This window comes from Budorcas taxicolor, chromosome 21, assembly GCF_023091745.1.
Source record: "Budorcas taxicolor isolate Tak-1 chromosome 21, Takin1.1, whole genome shotgun sequence".
Taxonomy (NCBI): Eukaryota; Metazoa; Chordata; class Mammalia; order Artiodactyla; family Bovidae; genus Budorcas; species Budorcas taxicolor.
The window spans coordinates 73,349,777-73,374,746 of NC_068930.1; the positions used below are offsets into that span (position 1 = coordinate 73,349,777).

Below are 24,970 nucleotides of genomic sequence, written 5' to 3' on the forward strand. Positions count from 1 at the left end.
GCGGCTCTTCTGAGAAGACTGAGAGCGCGCCACGAGGCGGCAGAGAAACCGGAGCCGCCCTGCACGGCGGGGGCGGACGCAACACAGTCCAGCGCCTGCAGACCAGGCCGCAGCGCCTCCCAAGCTAAACACGGAGCTCCAGCGGCGGTGTGCAGGGAAAGGCGACGGGCAGACGGAGAGCAACAGGGAGCAGGCTGCCGCTTGCCGGGGCCCAAGTGCCTTCTGAGGCGCGACTGGCCTCCCACCGACTGTGGTGACGGCCGCACGCTGCGTGAGCGTGACCGAATGCCACTGACTTGCACAGCTCACCGCGTGGATTTCATCGCAACAAAGCCGTCACCAAGAAGACTAAGAAAGCTGGCAAGCCCCTAGCAACACAGATAAAAGAAGAAAAATGGCAAAATCACAAACGCAAGACGTGACAGAGGGCCGTCACTACAAGCGCCGCAGACAGAGGGAAACGGGGGTCAAGGGTGACCCGGCTCCTGTGCTCGGGCTCCTGAAGTGACCGGACAAAGGCCTCGCAAAGCACAACCAAGCAAAGCTGGAAGGGAGCGAAGATCCTGAACGCCGCGAGGCACAGCCGAAAAATAAAAAGTCAGTGTGCTTCACCTCAGTGCAGATTAAGGGGAAAAATTATGGCACGTGATGCGCATACCGATGAATACACAGACGAGCCAGCACCCTTCACGTAAGAGCTCCCAGTGACCAGGAAAAAGGAGACGGCCAACCTGGTACCTGATAAAGGCACATAAAGGCCTGGACAGGGAGCCCAGAGCAGGCGTCTGCGGCAAAGCGCTGCCAACGCCTCCAGAGGCGGGGATGCCCCCTCACGCCTTACACCACGGGGCACCGAGGCGGGCCTCAGACGGCTGAGCGGCTGGCGGCGGCGGCAGACACAGCGGGGCGCGCTCCCGAAGTTCAACGCCTAAGATTCGTCACTGAATTCTGCGTTTTCCGCACACCACTCTACTTTGGTACACTGGGAGCGAAAGATACTGTTCACCTCAGCTCGACACACAAATACCGAGGAATAAATCCCACGAACGAAAGTTAAGACCTCCTCCTCAAGAATGACAGAAGGTGGCGAACAGCCACGGGAAATAAGGGGCAGTCGCTGACTGGAAGTCGCTGCTGTCCGTGAGTGTCAGCTGCACCCAAGTTGATCCACAAACCCCAGTCGGAGTCCCAGAAGCTGTTTTCTTTCTTTTCTTCCCCACAGAAATGTACGATCTGATTCAAAAATGTGTACAGAGAAACAGCACCACACACAGCCAGACGCCTCCAAGGCAGAAGAGCGCTGGGCTTCAGGGTCTCATGGCTGCAGGCTCTGAGACGGGTCACAAACCAGCCTCGGAAGTCACCTGGTCTTGGCACCAACAGACCCACACGAGGGGTCCGAGACGGCAGCAACAGGCCCCACATGAGCTGGAAGTGGTGCCAGCACTGTGTGCAGCGGGCGGCACTCTGACTGGACGCCCAGGGGAAGCAGCAAACGCTGACCCTCTCCTCACAGCAGACGCGGGACCAGAGGCCCTCAACTCCAGCGGGAAACACAAAACCAAGAGCTTCCAGGAGGGAGCACTTCCAGGACTGGGCTACGCTCTCTTCAACGGAACACAAACCATTCATCGTTAAGGAGAGGATGGACAGATGGGACGTCATGGGAATCGAGAAGTCTCTTTACAGAAGATGAAGCCCAGGGAGCTCCCTGCGAGCTCAGCGGTCAGGACTCCACGCGCTCACTGCCACAGCCCAGGGTCAGTCCCTGCTCGGGGAACTGAAAACGACGCTGCCGGGGGCAGAAAGCAGCAAGATGGGAGGCTCTTTTCCAGCCGACACACAGCCCAGGGCGTGCCTGCTGGACCCCAGGGAGCGGCCCCAGTTGGCATCATCGGACGTGGGCAGGCAGGACACGCTGAGTGGCAGGTCTGAGTGCCAAGGCCCCGGGCGACGGGCACTGGGCCGTGCGCTTCTCTCAGCTCAGCCTACAACTCCGCATGCTGAGCGCCTCCTGGCAAACGCTCACCAGCCACTGCGGCCCTGTCTGGACCACCCTCTCTCTGTGCGTCTGCCGAATCCACAGGACGTGAGCCCCGGCAGAGACCATGCGGTCTGGGAGGCAGTGAGGTGTCACGATGGGCTCACCACTGGGGGCAAACGACTGCCTTGGTGGAGGCCATCCACGCCGGGGAGCTGCGCGCGGGTGTGGACGGGGGTTTCACGTCTGTCCACCCTCCTCTCGGTTTTGCTGCTGCCGTAATAATCAAGTTACTTAAGATCTTTTAAATTCTTTGGTTGCCCTTGGGGAGGCAAGTGGTTGAGGGGTGGGGGGCCGGCAGAGGGAAGCAGGCAGTGGTGAGCTGGGGAGAACTGGGTCTTCACGGGACTGTCCTCCGAGACAGAGGATCGTGGGGAGCCTGGGGGGGGGGGCAGGGGCTCAGTGTGGAAGCACCCCACCCCAGGTCTGCAGATCGGAAGCCCCTTGAGCAAGACCTGGGGTCGGAAGCCTGGGGGAGAAGGTCTAAAGGCTGAGCAGGGGGGACGGGGTCAGCAGCCTTGGGACTGAGGGCACTGGGCTCACCTGCTCACACACAGGCCTGCTGGCTGCTCAGCTGGAGCCCAGTAAACACCAAGGACTACACACCTCCAGTGGATGTGCGTCACAAAAGACGCGCTAGCATCGGACACACAGCTGCGGGAGACAGTGGCCAGGTCACCTAGGTGGGGACACGGCACCCACCCACAGCCTGAACAGGAGAGTGAGTGAAAGCCGCCCAGTCACGTCTGACTCTTTGCGACCCCATGGACAATACCATAATATGGCATTCTCCAGGCCAGAACACTGGAGTGGGCAGCCTGTCCCTTCTCCAGGGGATCGTCCTGACCCAGGAATCGAACTGGGGTCTCCTGCATTGCAGGCGGATTCTTTACCAGCTAAGCTACCAGGGAAGCCCCTTAGAGCCTGGAAGTTTCTGCCAAACACGCCCACCCAAGGACAGACGGTCTAAAAGGCAGGTCAGAGAGACGGAGTCGGGGGAGCGTGGAGGGCAGTCTGGGGCGAGGAGAGGAGAGGGAAGTCTTCGAATACGGCCTAGGGGCTTGGAATTCATCTGGAAAACAAGGCGGCTGTGCCAGGCAGGGCAGAGCGAGCCAGCAGCAGGGCGGGTGGGCTGCAGGGGCAGGGAGCCGAGGCCTGTCCAGGGCGCCAGGACACCGGCTGGAGGACAGGGCCCAGAGTGCCAGCCACCAGGGAAGCTCAGGGAGCTGGCCACACCTGTGCCCTCCGGCCGCCCCCAAAACGGCCCTCCCAAGGGGACCGAGGGCAGGCAGACGGACTGAAGCGCTGTCCCCACACACTGCAGTCCACCGTGCTGAGGTTAGCAGCTCTTCCAGGCCAAGGGTAGGGCCAAAACCGCACATGCGCAAGGCTCTCAGCCCATTTACAGAGCTGCAGACCATCGCCCCTCCCCAGCCCTGGCAGCCGCGCGCAGCTCTCAGCCTCTGGGTGCCCCGTCCGCACGGTTTGGGTTCAGGGCCCCCCACGGCGTGGGCTCTGGTGCGGCCCCTCCGCCGGGCAGCGCTCCCAGGTGCCCGGGCCTCTGGCCCATCCGCTGCGGGCCCGCCAGGCTCCAATCCCGGGCCAGGGTGGTGGGCAGCGGTGGGCAGGGGGCGGGCGGCAGGGGTGCTCGCGCCCCCCCCGCCGCCGGGGACCAGGATCGCCGCCGCGGCGCCCCCACCGGGGAGGAGGGCGGGGTGCGCTCCGGGGGCGGGGGGCGGCGGGGCCGCGGCCGGAGCTCCACTGCGCCACCTCGTGGGCCTCTGGGCGCAGCGCGCCCTCCTTTCAAGCAACAAGGGTTCTTCCTGCTGGGGATGCCGCCCCAGGATACGGAGGGTCGGCCGCCGGCAGCCTCCAGGGCCCCTCGCGCGTTCCCGGCTCAGGGCCGGGCCGCAGCCGGGCCACCTACGCGCGGGGAAGGCGGCGGCGACCACACGGAGGGAAACGGCGTGCGAGGAGGGGCAGAGAGGCCGGGGCTCCTGCACGCGCGCGGCAGCCCCGCCCCAGGAAGGGCCCGGGGACACACCGCTGCCCCAGCTCCCACCAGGAGGGCGGAGGCGGAGGCCCGGCTGGGAGGCAAGCTCGCCCAGAGCGAAAGGGAAGCACGCGGACAACGGGGAAGAGGAGGCCAGAAAGAAGCCAGGTCAGCGCGGCGGCCCGCGAGCAGAGAGGGGCGCGGCCGGCGCCGGGAGGCCGGGCAGCGAAGGATACGCGGGGTGCCCTCCGTGCGGCACACCAGGTAGAGGCAGGCCGCCACCACGTGCGCCGTCCGCCGGCCGCGGGTCAGGTGCTTGCTCACGGCCATCTTGAAGAAGTTGAACGCGGTGTCCAGGCAGTGCTGGTTCAGCTGCAGCTGGTTCCCCAGGTGGTGGATCTGGCGCCTCCCTAGGACACAACACAGCACGTTACCGCGGATCCCAGCAGGCCAGCCGGCCGGCCGCTGGCCCTGTCGGCGTCACGTGACTGCCTCGGCGACTTAAGGCAGAGCGTCGAGGTTACCCGCTTGCTTTCACGCTCTGCAAAACGTTCCGTTTTCACAGGGCTTCCAGTAAAATGATATGTGTGGACACGGGGTGCGAGTTCCCTCCAGGGTGGAGTGGGGGCAGGTCAGCCGGGGGCAGAGCCCTTCCCAAGGCCCCGCGCTCACCGAGTCTGGGAAGGGCCGCGGGTAAGCCGGCCGCCTGGCGCTGAACACTGACACGGCCCCGAGTCCACTGGCTCCACCGCAAAGCGCCCCCCGCCCCCCCGAGCCTGAGCGCCCAGGCCCTGCCGCCCGCGCCCACCCAGCCTTCCCCACGGGCCGCACACCAGCCTCCGCCCAGGCTGGTGCGCCCAGGCCGGCCAGGACCAAGTCTGCACGCACGCCTCTGCCTGGAGCACAGCCCTCCTGGGGGTCACGGGAGCAGGCTGCAGGGGCGCCGAGGGGGAGGCAGACGTGCCCCCTGCAACCGGCAAGCCTCACGGGAGCCAGGGGCTGGGGCGCATGCAGCCCGCCCAGCGTCCTCCGGCCCCAGGCCCACTCCGTCTCCTCCACTCTACACTGCTGCCAGCGGCCTGCGCCTCCCCCACAGAGCTAGGAGCTGATTCTGCTGCTCCTGTGGCCAAGGGCTGTGGGCTCAGACTGACCCCTGGCCAAAGGGGGGTGCCCAGGGAGCCAGCGCCAGGGGAACAGGTGGGCGGGCTGGCACCTAGCAGTCGGCATGTCCCGTGAGTGCCCTGGCCCCTGCGGCCCTACCCCCGCGACCTCCAACAGAGCCCGCCTGGAGCTGCGCAGCTTGGAGGCCTCTGGTCAGGCTGAACTGAGGCAGGATCACGGTCACGGTCCCAGAGCCGAGGCCAGGGCACAGCCAACATCCTGACCGTCTGCAGAGAGAGGAGGGCGGGTCGCTGGTCCCCATCACAGCGCGTGCGGCCAGGATGTCAGGTGGATAAGCACGGCCTGCCCCGCAGCCCAGTGCGCCCAGGGGCTCCGCCAACCCAGGGAGAGGAAGGTCCTTTCCGGAGGGCGCTCACAGAGCCCGGGACCCAGCTCAGCCCCACACACCACGGGCCAGGGTCCCCCAGCAGCTGGGTGGGGGGCTTGAAATTATCGCGGCAAGTTATCTTATCACACCTTCATTGCTCTATAGTTCACACACTGTAAAGTTTACCCACTTAAGTTGTCCCATGGAGTGGTTAGTATAGTCACAAGAGTTGTTTGACCATTACCACTTTGGTACATTCCATCAGCCAAAAAAGAAGCCCTGTAGCCATGAGAAGTTAGTCCCAGCCCCCAGGTGAGTTTTTAACTCACGCACGTTGGGCACTGAACAAGGCACACGACGCAGGCGTGTGTGCAGTCTCTAACAGCACAAAGGTATCGGTAAACGCAGGCTTATGCAAAACAGACTCCCAATTAACCAGCCACAGCTTACTCCCCTAAGGATAATGAATGAACGCAAAAAGTCAACTCACTAGCACACAGATGTCTTCAGACTTTTGACACTTTGAGAAACTAAGGCCTGCCTCTCCCTTCAAGACGGCGCCTGACCAGCTTCCTCCCAGAACAATGGAGACAGCAGAGAGCACAAACATGGACACAGCGCGAGGGCCAGCCAGCACCCTGGGGAGGGCCTGACCCAGCGGCTTAAGAAGCGGAGCCGTATTGCTACAGGGCTCGGCCCAGAAGCCTCCTCTCGCCCGGCACCCAATCAGGGTGAACAAGCATGTCACACCCATCCCACGTGGCAACACGCGAGAAACCACGCCCGTGATCAGATCCAGGGGCACCAAGAAGCCAATGGGTGCCCTGGGGGGGCTACAGGTGTAAAGAGGCCAGCTGAAGACCCACATTCGTATAAACATGGACCGACAACTGAGAATCACCCCACCTGTGTAGAAAACGGCACTGTGGAGCGAGAGGAAGAAGCGGCAGGCTCCACAGGCAGACTGCTAAGAGAAGAGGGCGCCCTGAGCCCCGTTACAGTCTCACAGCACTGGAAAGGTGTCAACACACAGGGACGTACGAGCAGGCTGCAATCAAGAGACACAGTCCTTGAAAAATTAAAAATGGGGTCACTGAACATTTTGTAAAAACTCAGAAATAACCGAACCACAGAGTGGGCACAGGTGAAGATTTAGAAAGAGAGCTAGGAGCAGGAGGAAGGGCCGCCCCCAGAGGAGAAGGGCGGCTTCCAGGGGGCAGGCCCCAGAGGGAGGCACGCAGCTGGCCAGACAGGCAGACATCCAGGCACGAAGGGTCAGCCAGGTGAAGAGGGCCTGTGATTAGGACAGACGACACCACAGAAAGAGCTAACAGTCCCGCCAAGCGTGCAAACGAGCAGGGGAACTGCGGGGGACGAGGCGGAGCCCCGCAGGGGCGCTCTCCCGCACAGGCCCCCCGCACGCTCGCTGTACACCCCGGGCAGGAAGCCGCTGGCCCCGCGACGAGGAAGGGAGCCTGGTCAAGGGGCAGCAGCCGCCACACGACCCTCGCTGTCCTCAACGGACCCTCAGAGACCCCAACCTCCTCCTCCTCCTGTCCGTCCGGTGAGGCTCCTCTGCTGCCTGCAGGGCCCGCCCACGGCCAGCCGGCCACAGCGTGTCCTCTGCCACTCCCGAGGACACTTGCTTTGCTGGTGAGGGAGCTGGCTGTTTTATCTGGAGACTGACAGCAGTATGGGCCTAATACCCCAGATCCAGAGCCTACCACACAAGACTCGACGGAACCGCCGGGAAAGGGACAGCACTGCCTCGTGGGATTCCAGAGACTAGAGTCACGCAGACATGCAAGTTGGGTTTAGAAAAGGCAGAGGAACCAGAGATCAAACTGCACGCATCTGCTGGATCATAGAAAAAGCAAGGGAATTCCAGAAAACATCTGCTTCTGCTTCACCGACTATGCTAAAGCCTTCGTGTGGATCGCAACACACTGTGGAACATTCTTCACGAGATGGGAATACCAGACCACCTGACCTGTATGCAAGTCGAGAAGGAACAGTTAGAGCCACACACTCAACAATGGGCTGGTTCAAAATTGAGAAAGGAGTATGACAAGGCTGCATGTTGTCACCTTGCTTATTTAGCTTAGATGCAGAGTACATCATGGGAAATGCCGGGCTGGATGACTCACAAACTGGATGTCGTGACCATCTCAGCCGAGTCTCACTGTTTAGATGGTCACTGACTCACAATCTTGACTCACAAGATTGCCGGGAGAAATATCAACAACCTCAGATATGCAGATGATACCACTCAGTGTAAAAAAGTGAAGCAGAACTAAAGAGCCTCTTCATGACAGTGAAAGAAAGACGTGAAAAAGCTGGCTTAAAACTCAGCACTCGAAAAACTAAGGTCCTGGCCTCCAGTCCCATCACTTCATGGCAAAGAGAAGGCGAAAAAGTGCAACAGTGACAGGCTTTATTTTCTTGGGCTCCAAGATCACTGCGGGGGTGACTGTACCCGTGGACGCACAACACCTGCTCCTTGGAAGGGAAGCTGTGGCAAACCTGGGCAACGCATTAAAAGGCAGAGACATCACATCACTTTGCTGACAAAGGTCTGTGCAGTCAAAGTCGCGGTTCTTCCAGTGGCCATGCGCAGAAATAAGAGTCGGACCATAAAGAAGACTGAGCAACAAAGAAGTGATGCTCTCAAGCTGTGGTTCTAGAGGAGACCCTTGAGAGTCTCTTGGACCTCAAGGAGATCCAACCAGTCCATCCTAAAGGAAATCAGTCCTGAATACTCATTGGAAGGACTGATGCTGAAGCTGAAGCTCCAATACTGTGGCCACTTGATGCAAAGAGCTGACTCACTGGAAAAGACCCTGATGCTGGGAAAGGCTGAGGGCAGGAGGAGAAGAGGGCGGCAGAGGATAAGATGGGATGGTTAGACAGAATCACCAACTCGATGGACATGAGTTTGAGTAAACTCCCGGAGTTGGTGATGGACAGGGAGGCCTGGCGTGCTGTAGTCCATGGGGTCGCAAAGAGTCGGACGCGGCTGAGCGACTGAACTGAGCAGACGTAAGGGAGCAACTGACGGGAATGCCGCAAGAACAGAAGACTTTACCAGTCCACCGACACCGACAAACGGCCCCCCGAGAGTCAGGAAGGCGACAGAGGCCTGCATGACACCGCGGAACAGTGAGGCTCGGCTGATATGGTCCCGACATTCATCCAAAAAAACCAGGAGGCGACAGAGGCCTGCGTGATACCGCAGGACAGTGAGACCCAACTGACATGGTCCCAACATTCATCCAAAAAAAACACCAGAATACACATTCTTTTCAAGCACACAAGGAACATTCTCTTGGACTAACCACATACTGGGGCACGAAACTAACCTCAACAAACGTAAGACACAGAAATCCTCTCAAGCGTCTTCTCTGAGCACAATGGCATGAAACTAGGAATCACCACGAGAAAAGCAGTGAGGAAGCACCCCCGCGTGGAGACCAGCCAGCACGCCCCAAGCGCCTGAGGCGAGGGGCAGCTGAGCGCCACAAGCGTGCGGGCCTGTCTGCTGTGTCGCCACCGAGCCACGCCTGCCTCCTGGTGGCTTCATGGCCAGCAGCCTGCCAAGCTCCTCTGCCCACGGGACTTCCTGGGTGAGAACACTGCAGTGGGTCGCCATTTCGTTCTCCAGGGATCTTCCTGATCCAGGGATCGGACACAAAGTCTATGGGAAGCACGAAAGCAACTTAATTCTAAGAGGCAAGTTCATCAGGACGGAGGCCTCCATGCAAAAACGAGAGATCCCGAGTAAACAACTAACTCACGACCTAAGACCGAAGAGAAACCAGTAAAACCTGAAGGAAGCAGAAAGGAAATAAATAAACTAGACATTTTTTGAAAATAGAAAAAAAAAAATCAATAAAACCAGGAGACGATTCTTGGTTTGAAAGAGTAAACAAAATTGGCAAACCATTAGCTAGGCTCACCAAGAAGAAAAGAGAAGCTGAATAAATGAAATAAGAAATGAAACAGGACTCTCACAGAAATCCAGGACCGAGGAGAGCGCCCAGGACCGAGGAGGGCGTCGTGCGCAAGCGGACGCCAGCAGGCTCGACCGCGGAGGAGAGGGGAGCCAGAAACACGCAGCCTGCCAAAGCTGAACCAACAAGAAACAGGTGATGCGAACAGACTCGATCAAGGGAAGTGAAACAGAATCTGCAAAGCAAACAAACCAACCAACCCTCCCTACAAACAGAAGTGCAGGACCAGACGGCCGCACAGGTGAAATCTACCAAACATACAAAAAAGAACTGACTACACCCGAAAGCCTGAAGAGCAGGGAACACTCCCACAGGCATTCTATGAGGCCGGCATCGCCCTAACACCAAAATCAGCACAGACACCACGAGAAAGGGAATCGCAGGCTGGTGCCTTTGAATATAGATACGGAAATTCTCAACAAAATATTAGCAAACCAAAGTCAGCAACACAGACGCAAGATCGCACAGCACAACCAGGCAGGGTTCGTCCCAGTTCCACAAGGATGGCTCAACGCTTGCAAATCCATCGATGTGATAAACCACACCAAGAAAAGCCAAGATCCACGTGATCATCTCAGGAGACGCAGAAGAAGCATTTGACAGAGTTCAATATTCATTCACGACAAAAAACTGTTACCAAAGGGGGAATGGCGGGAACACATCTCAACATGATAAAGGCCATTTATGGAAACCCACAGCCTATATAACACCCAACGGTGAGAAGCTGAGAGCCTTCCTACTAGACTCTCGCAGAAGACAAGGACGCCCACTCCCACCACGCCTATTCACCACAGTATTGAAGTTTTAGCCACAACAATCAGACAAGAAAGAGAAGGAAAAGGCATTCAAACCGGAAGGTAAAGGGTAAGACTGTCACTATTTGCAGATGACATGACACCGTACATGTTAACAGAAAGCCCTAAGGACTCTAGATCTGAATGGATTTAGCAAAGTAGCAGGATATGACGTTACCATTCAAACATCAGCTGCATTTCTTTACACTAACAATGAGATATCAGAAAGGGAATGTAAAAAAAACCAATACCTTTTAAAACAGCACCAAATATATATACCTAGGAAAAAACCTGGCCAAGGAGGTGACTTATACGTTCAGAATTATAAAACATTAATAAAGTAAATTAAAGGCGATTCAAAGAAATGGAAAGATACCTTATGCTTCTGGATTGGAAGAATATTGTTAAAATGGCAACATCCAAAGCAATCCGCAGATTCAGTTCAATCCCTATGAAAATATCCATGACATTTTTCACAGAACTAGAACAAATAATACGAAATTTTACAAGGAACCATGAAGACCGAGAATTGCGAATCCTGAGGCGGGGTGGGGAGGGGGACAGTGCGGGAGGCCTAACTCTCTCACCAGACTTCCAGCGGCATGACAGAGCTGCAGTGACCAGAGCGGTGTGGCACCGCTGCAGAGACAGGCGCCAGACCAGTGGGGCAGAGCGGAGGCCCGGAAAGAGGCCCCCACGCTCAGGGGCCATTGCTCTTCAGCTACGAGGGCAAGAGCACAAAATGGGAAAAAGACAGTCCCTTCTGCAAGTGGTGCCGGGAAAGTTGGACAGCCACATGTCAGTCAATGACCTTAGCACACATCCTCACATCATGCAAAAAAACACCTTACCTATGTTCTCTTAGGTCAGTCTCCCAAGGCAATAGAGACAAAAATACACAAACGGGACCTAATCAAACTCAAAAGTTTTTGCACAGCAAAGGAAACCGTTAAAAAAAGAAAAGGCAACCTACAGAATGGGAGACTATACTGAACCCCACTGCTGTACAGCGGAGACTGGTGCGACACTGCGGACCAGCTATGCTTCAGCCAAGAGACAATGAAAATGCAAGCCTCAACCTCTGCTTCATACCAGATATGAAAACTGATTTGAGGCAGATCACAAACTTAAATGCAAAATATACAACAATGAAGCTCCTAAGCGAAAACACAGAAGGGCATCTTCAGACCTTAGGATGGACAAGAATTAACATCTGTTTAAGCTTTATCATTTGTTATCTGGCCGCACCCAATCTTAGTTGCAGCACGTGGGACCTTAGTTCTGTGACGAAGGATCGAACCCAGGTCCCCTGCATTGGGAGCCCCGAGGGAAGTCCCAAGAATTAAGATCTTAGGCCACGAAACCCCCTAAATATGAAAACGGATACATAGGGACTCTTAAAATTAAGAAATTTCTTTTCATCAGGACATTAAGAAAGTGAAAAGTCATCTACTGGGGGAAAGACTCAAAATACGAACATGCATCAGAAGACCTGAACCCAAACTTATAAGGAAGTTTACAGGTCAATAAGAAAACAGTAACTCGGTTAAAAAAAAAACCAACTTGTACAAAAGACGCAACAGGCAGCTCAGAGAGGACCAAGCAAAAGCAGCTAATCTCACTGCTCGCCAGGGAGAGCAGAGCAAGGCCCCTGAGTGCTGCGCGCCCCCCAGGAAGGCCAGCAAGCGCAGGGGCCGACACGTCCACTGCAGACCGACGCTGCACGCCATATGCCCCAGGGCCCCACCTGCAGCACCGTCCCGAGAGGCAAGTCCGCCGGAGGATGCACGGCAGCCACAAGGACTGCCAAGTGTCCGCGGCAGGAAGAGGACGCGGCACGTTCACAAATGAAGCCCTGTGAGCAAACAGACCGCTGACACGCACGCGAAGGGCGCTGCTCGTGGGCTCCAGCCCTCTGCGGCAGGAAAGCCGGGAAACTAACCGGCAGGAGGGAGCTTTCCGGGCACAGGACACACGCTGGACCATGCTGTGTGCTCAGACCTTAAGTCAACCACACTAACCCAGGAGTTCACCTAAGGTTGGTACAGTTACACGCTTTACATAACGTTATGCCAAGGAAAATAGACAACCAGAAAGAATACAGTAAAACTTCCCCTGAGAAACATCTCCCACGTGAAAGGGTTCATCAGGTCAGTAACAAAAGCACGAGCCTAGAGGCATCTGAGAATTCCAAGGAGAGAGAAAAATCCCAACGGTCCAAGTCAAGAAACAGTGAGACGGTGACTCAGACGGGACCGCATCCCCGCGCTGGCCGCCCAGCACACCCTGGCCCACCCTCCGTGGGCACCCACCCCAGCCCTGCCAGGCTCCTGGAGGGAAGATGGGGGTACCTCAACCGGGGCTCAGCACGTTTCCAGCGAAACCAGAGGCGAGCCCACAAAAGGGGCCTGGGGCGCCGGCCTCCGGGGCGGGGGCAGGAAGCGTGGACCCCGAGTGAGCGGGCCCACGACACAGACGTCTGTTTCTCCTACAGTTCTCTCTTCCTAAGAAAGGCACTCAAAACCGAACATAAATAGTAACGACGGAAGGTGAATCCATAGATTCCAACCCAACCCACAGGCTGGCGGCAGGTGGCAGGGAGCGAGTGCCGGACACCCCCATGGCAGGACAGAGCAGCCGCGGCGGCGAAGGGGGCAACCAACCACGATGAGGACCGTGCGGGCAACCCCAAGAGCCTGGGCCCGGAGGAGGTGCCAACAGACCGGGAAAGAGGTGCACGAGTAAGTCAGCAAACGGCCGTAAACACTGTTTGCGAAGATGAACTCACGGCACGAAACGAGAGCAAAGCTAACCGAGAGCAGGAGCTTCCTGCGGCGCGAGCGGCGCGCTCCACCCTGAGCGGCGCGCAGGCCTTCAGTCACGCGCGGCCCGGACGCACCAGAAGCAGGCCAGTCATGCCTCTTAGAGAATGTCCGGGAGACAGAATCTGCCCGAGCCTCTCCTGCAGAAGCGACAGAAGATGCCAGCAAGGACACACAGTCAGCAGGGACTCACCCGGACGGAGGGGAAAGCACAGGAAACCTCCACGGACAGGCAAGGCCGGCACACGGCGGGCGCGCTGAGGGGCAGGAGAGCGCAGGGGTGCCGGGAAGAAGCCGGTCTGGACAAGAGCAGCAGAGTCGGGGCTGGAGCTCACGGCCACCCTCGGCCCCCACAGCCCTGTCCAGCAGGGACAGGATGCTGACGCCAGAAGGGGACAGCTGCCCGGCCGGGTGGAGGCAGAGCCCACCCCTCCCCGGGTGCCGGGCATTGACCTGGGCAGGAGCCCTGGGGAAGGGGCAAGGGCGACCACCGAGCGGGCTCGCCCAGCCTCAGACTGCGCTGACCCCGTTCCCAGCAGCCCGCAAGCTCCGCTTGACTTCTTCAACGAAGCCGTGTTTAAAATCAGATGGGGTATTTCTCTCTGTACTGCTGATTTACCATTTTACTTCCATGAATATGTCTGCACGAACGCTACTCTTTACAACTGATTTGGGTCCGATGGACAACCCGCTTTGGGCTTTTGGAAATAGATCCCTTCTCTACTGGGAATAAAGTTCCTCACATGCAGATGGTCTTAAAGGTGGGTGCAGGGAAGAAAGATTATAGGACAGTACCACCTAGAAGACAGCCGGCGGGACTGGGAGTGAGGCCCGAGCACTGCCCAGGCAGCGGAGGCGCGGGCCACCCGCAGGAAGAACTCTGCTCTGGAAGCACTAGGGAGCCCCTAAGACACAGGACTGCAGGCTTCCAACTTCGTGCGTGCTAACTCGGTCCAACGCTGTGTGCCCCACGGGCTGTAGCCCGCCAGGCTCCTCTGTCCATGCACTCCTCCAGGCATGGAGAGGGTTGCCATGCCCTCCGCCAGGGGATCTTCCCAACCCAGAGCTCGAACCCTGGTGTCATGTCTCCTGAATCGGCAGGTGCGTGCCTTGCCGCTAGCACCACCTGGGAAGTCCTCCAACACCATGGTCCGGGTTCAATCCCTGGTCAGAGGACTAAGACCCTTCAGGCCACGCGAAGTGGCCTAAATAAATACATAAATCTGTGTGCCCTAAATTTGTGTACACACAGTCTATACAGGCAAAACAAAAGGCCAACAAAACTACGGCAGAAAGGGAGAGATCCACAGCCGTCACGGAGGCTGTGACACGCTCCTGCAGCGACAGGCGACAAGCAGAGCCAGGATCAGCGGGCTCTGGCAGGAAGACCGACCCCAGTGACGTGCACACACGCACCCCCTGTAGACGCACGTTCTTTTCACGCGTCCAAACCAATTGTAACCGACCAGACAAATGTTGGGCCGTGAAGTCAAATCATTCAGAAGACTGAAATCCTGCAGAATATTGTCTCTAAACACAGAAGAATCAAGCTGGGAAAAGCTCACCAGAAACCCTAACACATTCTGGCGCGGGTCGTAATCAGACGCCCACCGCCCGCCCTCTCGGTAATCAGCAACACAGCCGTCAAGCCCCGCTGGACTGGGGAGCGGCTGGCCGAGGGCGTGCTGGCCGCACCATCCGCAGCAGCAGTGGGCAGCCAGGCAGGTCCTCGAGAACCATGGACAAGGAGGCCAGGCTGCAAGGAAGGGCGCTCCGTATCACCCAGTGTGCAGGTGAGGGCTGCGCAGCCTGGCAAAACATCCCGTTGGGAGGCGCTCGGGTGCCAGCAAGTCCCTGAGAGGGTGCTCACAGAGGCCTGAGGCGCCCCAGCAGGGGTGCCCTGCCTGAGCGACCACAGCCAACGTCGTGCCTAGCTGTGAGCGCATGGTGCGTCCTCTCAAATCAGCAACGAGACTCCTGGACGTGGTGCGGTGCTGGAGGGTCTACAGCACTGTCAGGGAAGGGATTTAAATGGTGCCTAGGTCAGACAGTAAAGCAAGGCTGTATCTATTTCAGATGCCATGGTCTCATATATAGAAGCTTCTCATAAATCCATTGAAAACTGTTCAGTGGGATTTTCAAGGGTTGCAGGTTGCAAGATCAATACACAAATATCCATCATATTTCTATACACTGGCAACAAACAGAAAATGAAATAAAGCAATTCCATTTATAATAGCATCAAAAGGATGAAATATTTAAAATAAATTAGCAAAGATGAAAAACTTATACTTTGAAAACCACAACAATTGTTTGAACAAGTTAAGGAAGACCTAAATCAATGGAAAGGCACTCTGCACCAGGGGTGAGGAGACTCCGCCTTGTTAACAGAGCACCATTCCCCAGACTCATCAACAGAGGCCACTGCTCCCCGTCCCCGGACTCATCCTCAGAGCCCACTGCTCCCCGTCCCCGGACTCATCCTCAGAGCCCACTGCTCCCCGTCCCCGGACTCATCCTCAGAGCCCACTGCTCCCCGTCCCCGGACTCATCCTCAGAGCCCACTGCTCCCCGACCCCAGACTCATCGACAGAGCCCACTGGTCTCTGTCCAGTTCTCAGCGGGCTCTGTGCAGAAACTGACAAACTCAACCTAAAACTCGTCTGTAAATTCAAGGGACTCAGAACAGGCAACAAAACAGTGTTAAAAATGAAGAACAAATCGGGAGGAGTCAGACTTCCTGATTTCAAAACGTGCTACTAAGATGCAACAAGCAAACCAGTGTGATGCCAGCGAGAGGGTAGACGCGAGCCCGGAGGCGGAGGCGAGCCCGGAGGGCAGACGCGAGCCTGGAGGGCGGAGGCGAGAGCCCAGAGGGCGCCACGAATGAGTGGCCGCCTCAGCAGTGGCACTGGGAAAATGGGTGCCCACACGCAAAAGAGTGCAGGTGGGCCCTTACCTGAACACCAGACGCAAACACTAACTCAAGGTGACCAAAACCTCAGCCTTAGAACTAAAATCACAGAACTTGGACGGAAGCACCAGCTTCATAAACCTCTGCTGTGTGGACCGAATCAGGCAATGTCTGTTACTAACGACACAAACGCGTGGGCGACACGGAGAAACGGGCTGCACGGCCTCAAGGTTAGACCCTTCGCTTCACACTCACCATCGACCCACAGAACGGGCGCACGTTGTTGCAAATCATAGAGCTGATGAAAGACTCATGTATGAAGCACATAAAGAACTTTTACCACTTAACAAGAAGACGAACGGCCCAGCTAAAAACAGGCCAAGCTTAGAACAGACACTTCTCCCATCTGTCCCGGGCTGGCACTGTCACAAAGCACCGCGAGAGTGATCACACTGCAGGTCAAAGTGCTGCCCCCAAGTCACTTCTGTGCTCACCGAGACTGCCCAGCGTCAGAAGGTGCGGGCCCACTGGGTGCTGAGGGCGAACGGAGCAGCCCCACCGTGGCTGCAGCAAGCCCAGGGTGCCCCCCAGGGGCCCGACGGCTGGGGAGGGGCCTGCTCCCACAGCCCCTCCCGGCAGGCGGCAGGCGCGCTGGTCGCTGCAGGCTGCCACGCTCGCGCTTCGCCCCGGGAGCCCGCCCGCCCCCGCAGCCCCCGCAGCCCCCGCAGGGAAATACCGTTCTGCAGTGTCTGTGCTCGCGACTCCTTTCCCAGGCTCACGTGGAAGCCGCCGCCCAGGGTTGGGGCTTTGCCAGCACCTAGAAACACAGATCAGACGGGTGAGCCAAAGCCCGGCAGAGATCCACGGCAACAGCGTTTCTCGTCACCGCTGGTGTTTCCGGATCAAGAACTCAGAAAGGTCAGCACGCAGACCAGGAGTCCGCAGTGAGTGACCCCCAGCCCACCACCTCCTCTGCCCTGCCCTGGAGCCCAGAGATCATCACACAGCGCCCTCCCCAGGCTGCAGCGCAGGCCCAGCCCCTCCCTCAGCCCCGCAGCCCGGGGCCGCCCCCTCCCGTGGTTACCATGGCCATCTCGGGGGGAGGGGGCTGCGGGCTCCTGGAGGGGGAGCCTTGTCCGTGGGGCCAGCAGTCTGCAGGAGGCACCCGCGCATGCCCGCCCGCCCACCTGCAGCAGCGATCTAAGGACCCTGCTCCCAGAGCGTGGCCGCGGCTGCACTCACAAGCACTCTGCCTTGAATCTCCCGCCAACTCCAAGCCACCCCAGGAAGTCTCAGCTACTCTGCTCTGCAGGGCTTCAGGGCTGGACTTCTGCCCTGATAGCCTCCTCCGGAGACAGCCAGGCGGACAGCCGATGGTTCACCAGACTTCACAAGCCCCAGCCCTGAAGCGCAATCCTCAAACGAGCCCCAGGCCAAAGGGAGGCCCCGGGCGGCGCACAGCAGTGGGGTGCGAGGGGCCGCCCACCAGAGCCCGCGCGCCTGGCAGAGAGCACAGCCACCGCACTAGACGCCCCTCCAGCCAGGGGACAGGGCCGCGCACCGCAGCCACAGGGCCTGTGGGAGGGCCACGCGGAGGCGCACGCGTCCGGAGGCAGAGCAGCCGGATCTCCGATGTGAGAGGAGGCCCCCAGGAAAGCCCACAGCCCAAGTCCTGGGGCCGGCAGGCTCCTCTGGGTCATCCACGGGCGGCCACAAACACAGACGGCAGGAGAGCAAGCCGGCCTTCGGCTTATCTGTGACTGTTCCGTGTGTGATCATTTAGACACAGGAGCCGCTGCAGACGCCACCTGCCCAGGACCCACAATGAGGCCTGCCTGCGGTGTCCCAGTGCTACGCAGCTTTTATTTCAGAAGAAGGGAAAGACAGCACCGTCTTGTTTCAACTGAAACGAGTCTGTGTCTTAAATAAACCATTACAACAAGTCTGCATTAGAGAACAGACAGGGAAGCAGTCTGAACCCGCTGAAGCCCCGCCCGGGTTCCAGGAGCACGGACTCTGGGGGCCTCCCTCCCAGCCACCTCCCCTGGCCTGCCTGTCTGCACAGACCCGGCGACCAGCACGGATCGCACAGAGATGCCACCAAATTGGCGTGGAAGTGGTTTGGGTGAGTGTTCCATGCCTGGCAAGGCCTGCCGGCCACCCTTCCGCGCCCCACTCACCCCGCCCCTCCCCTCCCCACCTCCGGCTCTCCCCGACCCCCTCTCCAGCAGGCTGTCGTCCCCCGCCCCGACGTCTCTCCAATGCCCCCAGCACCCGTCCTGGGGCTGCCCAGCCGCATCTGCTCCGGAAGCTGGCTCCTGACTCGCTCTCCCCAGGCACACTCGCACACACTTGCACACACACCGCTGGTGCTCTCCAAGGTGCCTGCGGATAGCCTCTGTCCCCCACGTGCTGAGGAGACACCGGGACTGAGATCTGGAAAGGAAGGGGCCTCCCTGGGCCCGGCCAGCAGGGGAGGTGAGGAGTGGGGGGCAAAACCGGCTTGCCAAGGGGATGCAGGTTCTTCCATCCGACAGACCCCAGCCCCGGGAACGTGGTTGCAGCAGGCACACATGCAGAGCGGCGGTGGAAGGGATGGAAGGTGCTCATTCGCGGATCTCAGACCACTCACACCGCGGGCTGGGCTCCCCTGAAGTGCGGAGGGACGTCTGAGCTCCACCTCTGGCCAAAACCAGCAGCGCATGCTATGCTAGCCCTTCAGAGGCCCTCCACGCTGCTCCCTCCACTAAAGCATCCGATACTTTCTATAACAAGATCCGCAACAGACAAGACAACCCGCTAGAACTATCAAGCAGAAGCCGCGGTCTCCATCACCCCTGGTGGGCCAAGAGCGCCCCCGTGTGGACAGCGTGCGGACGGCCAGTAACTGCACCCAGGGCACCCGGCCCCTGGGGTTGGGGTCCGCAAAGGCAAGAAGGTCCAAGACCCGACCGACCCTTGCGACTCTGCAGGGGCGCAGGGGAGACCGGGGGCCCTGCCCAGCCACTCTGAGCGTGGAGGACGAGCAGAAACAACAACATCCCAAGAACAGACAGAAAAGCAGCACGCTGCACCGCCCTGCAGTTCACTCCCAGGCCCGGCCAACACGGATAGGCCAAGCCCTTCCTAGGCCTGTACTCACTATTCAAAGTGAGGGGTCCCTGTCATCACTGTGAAACTCATTTTAAGGGGGGACGACCGCACGAGGTCCAGTGGGCAATTCCAGGACAGAGGGGAAGTCCAGTGGCCCCTCAGCCTGAGCTCAGATGTGGGGATGAGGCTTCTAAAGCACCCGAAAGGTCCTGGGAAGTCCACACTGAGCCCACACATGGGCTTGTTGATGGACACAGACCTCGGATGCTGGTGAAGAAACAGCTAACCCGGGCAGCTGCCTAAATTTCAACCAAAGAGCTTATCGCAGCTGCAGTTCTGATTGTGGAAACCACCCAGCACGGAGCACGCGAGGTGACCTAGGCAGCTCGAGGCATTTCAGGACCAAGGTCCTCTCACCCAGGTGCCTCCAGGACAGAGCTCAGCCACTTCCTGGGAGCAGGTCCCTTCCACCCGGACCTCAGGGGGCCCACAGGATAGAAACAGGGAAGCAGAACCTTCAAAGCTCCAGGACCAGAGCTTGACTGGGACACGGGGCAGCTGTGCCTGAGAGAGCACCCCAGGGGCCGCGCGCCAGGGCCTCACTCCTGGCCAGTGCGAGGACGCCGGCACCTGCAGGCGCCGCGGCCTCGGGGACAAGCCTGCAGCAGCCGAGAGCCATGACTATGGAGCCCCTGGGAGGCGCGCCCCAGAGGAGGGAGGGCAGGGCCGGGGGGCTGGAGGCCGTGCTGCGAGGTGCCAGCGGCTGCGTCCAGGCCGTGGCCTCCGGCAGCAGCAGCCCGGCTCCCAGGGGCCCCGCAGGGGCGCTGGACACCGTCAGTCAGAGAGCCCGGGGGGAGTCCTGCTGTCCTTGAGACCTTCAGCACCGACTGCGGCACAGGATGCTGACCGGCCCATGCCGGAAGCCCTCCCCTGCCCCGAGCCCCTTGGCACACAGGCCCCCTCCCCAGGACTCAGAGACCTGGCTGCCCAGCTCCAGCCAGCGCCTCGGCACCCTGCACTCCTGACATCCATCCCTCTCTGAGCCACACCCACCCCTCCCCAGCTGCACCTGACAGCCCCGACGTCCCCAGGAGCGCCCTCGGGGCCACCACTGGGGAGGCCGCACACACACACACACAGACACACACACACCACTGCTCCTCAAATGGCTCCCCCCATGTGTGGTGCAGAAACCAAGAGGAAAAGGCAGCAAAACCCAAAACTGCTTCTTTGAAAAGATCAATAAAATTGACAAACTTCCAGCAAGATAAACAAAGTGAAAAAGAGAGAAGACACAAAACACCAACATCTGAAAGGAAAAGGAGGCGCCACTACAGACCCCGCGGACACCCAGGGAAGGGGAACAGTGCCAACAACACTGTGCACACAGGCAGCAGCTGAGGCCAGACGACCGGGCCCCGGGGCCCACACACTCACCCTGGACGAAAGAGGTGGTCCAAAAATAAGCAAGGCCAGTGGCTGTCAAAGAAATTCAACCTGTAACTAAACACTTCTGACAAAGAAGCCTCCAGGCGCAGAGGACCCCCCAAACGGCCAGCCGAGAAGTGAGACTGATCCTGCACACTCACCTCCAGAAAACAGAAGGGAAGGGGACGCTTTCCAACTCGCTCCCCGAGGCACCAGACAAAGACGCTACAAGAAAACCGCACAGTGACTTTTCACATGAACCTAAACACAAACATCCCCAACAACACATTATGAAGTCTCACGCAGCGACACCTACAAAGCACACTGCCCCAGTCACGTGGGTCTACCCCAGGAAGGCACAGCACGTTCAGTGTTCAAAAACCAGCCACACTGAAACACCCAAGGAGGAAAACTAAGCTCATCACCCAGGGACCTCACTAGTGGCCCAGTGGACAAGGCTCTCAGTGGAGGGGACCCAGGTTCAACGTCCGGCCAGGAAACTAGATCTCGCTACAACCAAAGACCCTGCGTGCCACAGTCAAGACTGAAGACCCTGTGCGCCACAGCTGGGACCTGGTGCAGCCAGACAGATGAATAAAGAAAAAACCATCAAAAAAAAAAACACGTCACCACCCACCTATGATAAAAACTTAACAGCAAGCAAGGATCAGAAAGAGAACGTGCTCGATGCTGCTGATAGAGAACAGGTGTCACAGACCCGCAGCCAACATCACGCTGAGAGGGAGGAGAGTCAACGCTCCCCACCAGGACTGGGGAAAGGTGAGCGTGTCTGCTCAAGAGCAAGGACAAGAGCCATGTCTGTTCACAAACAACAGGATTACCTGCATCAAGAATCCCGAGGAATCTATTTTTGTAAAAAGCCCTAGAACTAGTAAGTTCAGCGAGGGCGCAGGACGACGAGAGAGTCAACCGTGTTTCTATCTTCTAGCACCGAACGGCTGAAAGCTGAGTTTCTGAAAAATACTATTTACAAAAGTTCTGTTTGGATTCTAGGTCAACGTCTAAAACATGTGCAAGAACTATATGCTGAAAACTATGACACGCGACGAAAGAACAAAGAGAACCACGTGAATGGGGAGACCCATCTGCGCTCAGGGATCGGAAGGCACAGTATAGTGAAGACGTGAGAGGGAACGTCACTCAGTCGTATCCCACTCTCTGCGACCCCATGGACTGTATAGTCCATGGAGTTCTCCAGGCCAGAAGACTGGAGTGGGTAGCCTTTCCCTTCTCCAGGGGATCTTCCCAACCCATGGACTGAATCCCGCATTGCAGGCAGATTCGTTACCAGCTGAGCCACAAGGGAAGCCCCAAAATGTCAAAGCTCTCCAAATTTATCGAGAGATTTAATACAATTCCAATCAAAATCCCAGTAGGATTTTTTTTTTTAATATACACAAACTTATTCTAAAATCGAATGAATGAAAAGGGAAAGGAACTACATACCGTAAGTAAAGCAATTCTGAAAAGGAAAACCAAGGCTGGAGGAATCTCGATGTCTGATTTCAAGACTTACTATAAACATGCAGGAGGGAACGTGCGTAGACAGACTGACTCAACAATGGAATGGGACAGAGAGCCCAGAAACAGACCCACACAGACACAGCCCAGTGACGCCCTCCAAGGGAGCAAAGGCAATTCGAGAAAGGACAGTCTTTCAACAAATGGTGCTGAGGGAGTTCCCTGGTGGCCTAGTGGTTAGGATTCTGGGCTTTCACTGCCAAGGCCCAGGTCCAGTGCCTGGCCAGGTGGCGTGTGGCCAAAAAGAAAAACAACCAGACAGCCACTGCAAAAAACAAGCCTCAGCCTACACCCCACACCTTATATGAAGCTTAAACTCAAGATGGTCATAAGGCTAAATATCAAGCATTAGAAAATGAAACTTAGAAGAACAGCGTGTCTCGGGCTCAGGAAATTTCTTAGAATGACAGAAAAGGTACAATCTGGAGGAGAAGGGGACGACAGAGGATGAGATGGTTGGATGGCATCACCGACTCAATGGACATGAGTTTGAGCAAATTCCGGGAGATAGTGAGGGACAGGGAAGCCTGGAATGCTGCAGTCCGTGGGGTCCCAAAGAGCAGACCACGGCTTCGCAGCTAAACAACAATAAAGGAAAAAAATCAAAAAGGGGACCGTTCATCTAATTTAAGCTTGTAATCAAAATTTTAAACTTCTGCAAATAACCTGTCTAGCAAAGGACTTGTAACTACAATATTTAAAGAGTGCTCAAAACTCAACCTGTATAAAAACAGTAAGAAAACAACCTGCATAAAACTACCCACAAAACTACCGGAACAGACCTGTCAGCAAGGGAGGTTAACAGCTGTTTCACAGCACTGTGCCCGAGGGGAGAGCACCAGCGTGGAGAGGAGGCGCCGCAACACGCTAGGGACGCACGGAAAATGCATATAAAGGTACAGACAACCCCAAGCCCCGGCTAAGACGCTTACGAGAATGCAAAACGGTGTTGCCACATTGGAAAGTCAGTTTGGTGGCTTGTTACCCCGTTCAACACACAGCTACCATCCGGTCCTGGGTGACCGGCGTCCGTGGCAGGAGCCACCCGCCAAGTTCCCGCAGCTCTCTTGGGGTCGCCGCGGACTCGGCCTGGAAGGGCCCCGCTGCGCGCAGCGCCCCGGGCGAGTCTCCAGGGTCCCGGGCTGAGGGACGGAAGCGGGTCCCCAAGGGTGGCTGCGGGCCCCGGAGAGCCAGCCGCGGGCGCCGGGGAGCTCCGTCCTCAGGGCGCGGCGACTGAGTCCCGAGGCGCGGAGATCCCTGCCCCGCACGGCGGGGCTGAGCCGACCCCCGCGGGCTGCGGGAGGCTGACGTCCTCGACCCCCGACAACCGGCCCCGAGGGGCCAGGCGACTGCGGGCGGACCACGACTGGAGCCCGGGCCGCGCCGTTATCGAGCGCTCCCGCCCGGCCCCCGGCCCCCGGGACCCCCACCGGGACGCACCGTCCAGGGACACGAACTGGCCCACGGCCGACGAGCCGCCGCCGCTGTTCTCCACGAACTGCACCTCGGACACGATGATGTTGTCCTCGAGCACCGAGCCGCAGCCGGTGCACACGGCATCGCCGCGCGCCGCGTCCAGCTCGATGTCGGTGCCGCCGCACCCGCGGCACACGCGGCCCGTCATGCCGGCGGCTCCGGGGGCCCGGCCCGCGCTCCCGCCGCCGCCGCCGCCGCGCCGCTCAGACTCTCGCGAGGCCGCCGCCGCCGCGCCCGCCGATTCGGAGCGGCAGATTCGCCGCGCGCGCACCGGAACGGCGCCGCCCGCCGCGGCCGTGCCGGGCGGGACGGCCGCGGGCTCCTGGGCCGAGGACTCGAACCTGCCGCCCCGCGCCGGGCCCGCAGCCGCCGGGCCCGGGACTCGCACCCACAGGCCGCAGCGGCGGGCGCAGGGCTGGAGGGGGCGGGGCGGGAAGGGGCTGGAGGGGGCGGGGCGGGAAGGGGCTGGAGGGGGCGGGGCGGGAAGGGGCTGGAGGGGGCGGGGCGGGCGCAGGGCTGGAGGGGGCGGGGCGGGAAGGGGCTGGAGGGGGCGGGGCGGGAAGGGGCTGGAGGGGGCGGGGCGGGCGCAGGGCTGGAGGGGGCGGGGCGGGAAGGGGCTGGAGGGGGCGGGGCGGGCGCAGGGCTGGAGGGGGCGGGGCGGGAAGGGGCTGGAGGGGGCGGGGCGGGCGCAGGGCTGGAGGGGGGCGGGGCGGGCGCAGGGCTGGAGGGGGCGGGGCGGGCGCAGGGCTGGAGGGGGCGGGGCGGGAAGGGGCTGGAGGGGGCGGGGCGGGAAGGGGCGGGGCCACCGCTCGTGGGCGGGGCCTGGGCCCGCGCCGGCCGCGGTGGGCGGGGCCTGATGCGCTGGCGGGCGAATCCCGGGCCGCGGGCGTGGCTCGAGGTGCGGGGCCTGGAAAGGAGCGCTCAGGACTGGTCGGCTCAGGCCGAGGGTGGAGACCCGGCCCGGCCGCCCGCCCGGCTCGGTGCCTACAGGCCGGGCCTCCGCCCGTGGGTGCCCCGGCCCCCCAGTGCCTTCAGGCCCGGCCTCCGCCTGTCGGTGCCCCCGCGCGCTCTGCCGGCAGGCCCCACCTCGTAACAGTCGCTCGTGCCGCCCGTGCTCACCCACGGCAGGAACGTTTCTGTTGCTGTTACGTCGTCTCCAGAGGCCGTTGGGTCCCCGGAAATGGGCCTGAAAAGAAACGCACAAGACCGCGTGACCTGATCTGTTTCTCAACCAGGGATCGAACCCAGCCTGCCACAGCGAAAGTCCAGAGCCTTAACCACTAAGCCAGCAGGGAACTTCCAAGACCACGTTTCTTAAAAAACTTAAACCTTGACAATAAGACTATGGGAGCTCTAACTAAATCCGAA

At 59.1% G+C, this 24,970-nt stretch overlaps 1 protein-coding gene across 2 annotated transcripts in view; it reads right to left on the reverse strand.

Annotated features, from left to right (window-relative positions):
• Positions 1-23,758, reverse strand: part of BRF1 (BRF1 RNA polymerase III transcription initiation factor subunit) — a 56,655-nt gene extending 32,897 nt beyond the window's left edge. For both annotated transcript variants that reach the window (XM_052660155.1, XM_052660154.1), the window contains exons 1-3: positions 23,567-23,758; positions 16,800-16,880; positions 4,271-4,444 (exon numbers count right to left, since the gene is read on the reverse strand). In XM_052660155.1, the coding sequence (XP_052516115.1) occupies positions 4,271-4,444; positions 16,800-16,880; positions 23,567-23,750 (439 nt within the window). In that variant the 5' untranslated portion in view covers positions 23,751-23,758. The remainder of the gene's footprint in view (positions 1-4,270; positions 4,445-16,799; positions 16,881-23,566) is intronic.
• Positions 23,759-24,970: the final 1,212 nt, after the last annotated feature.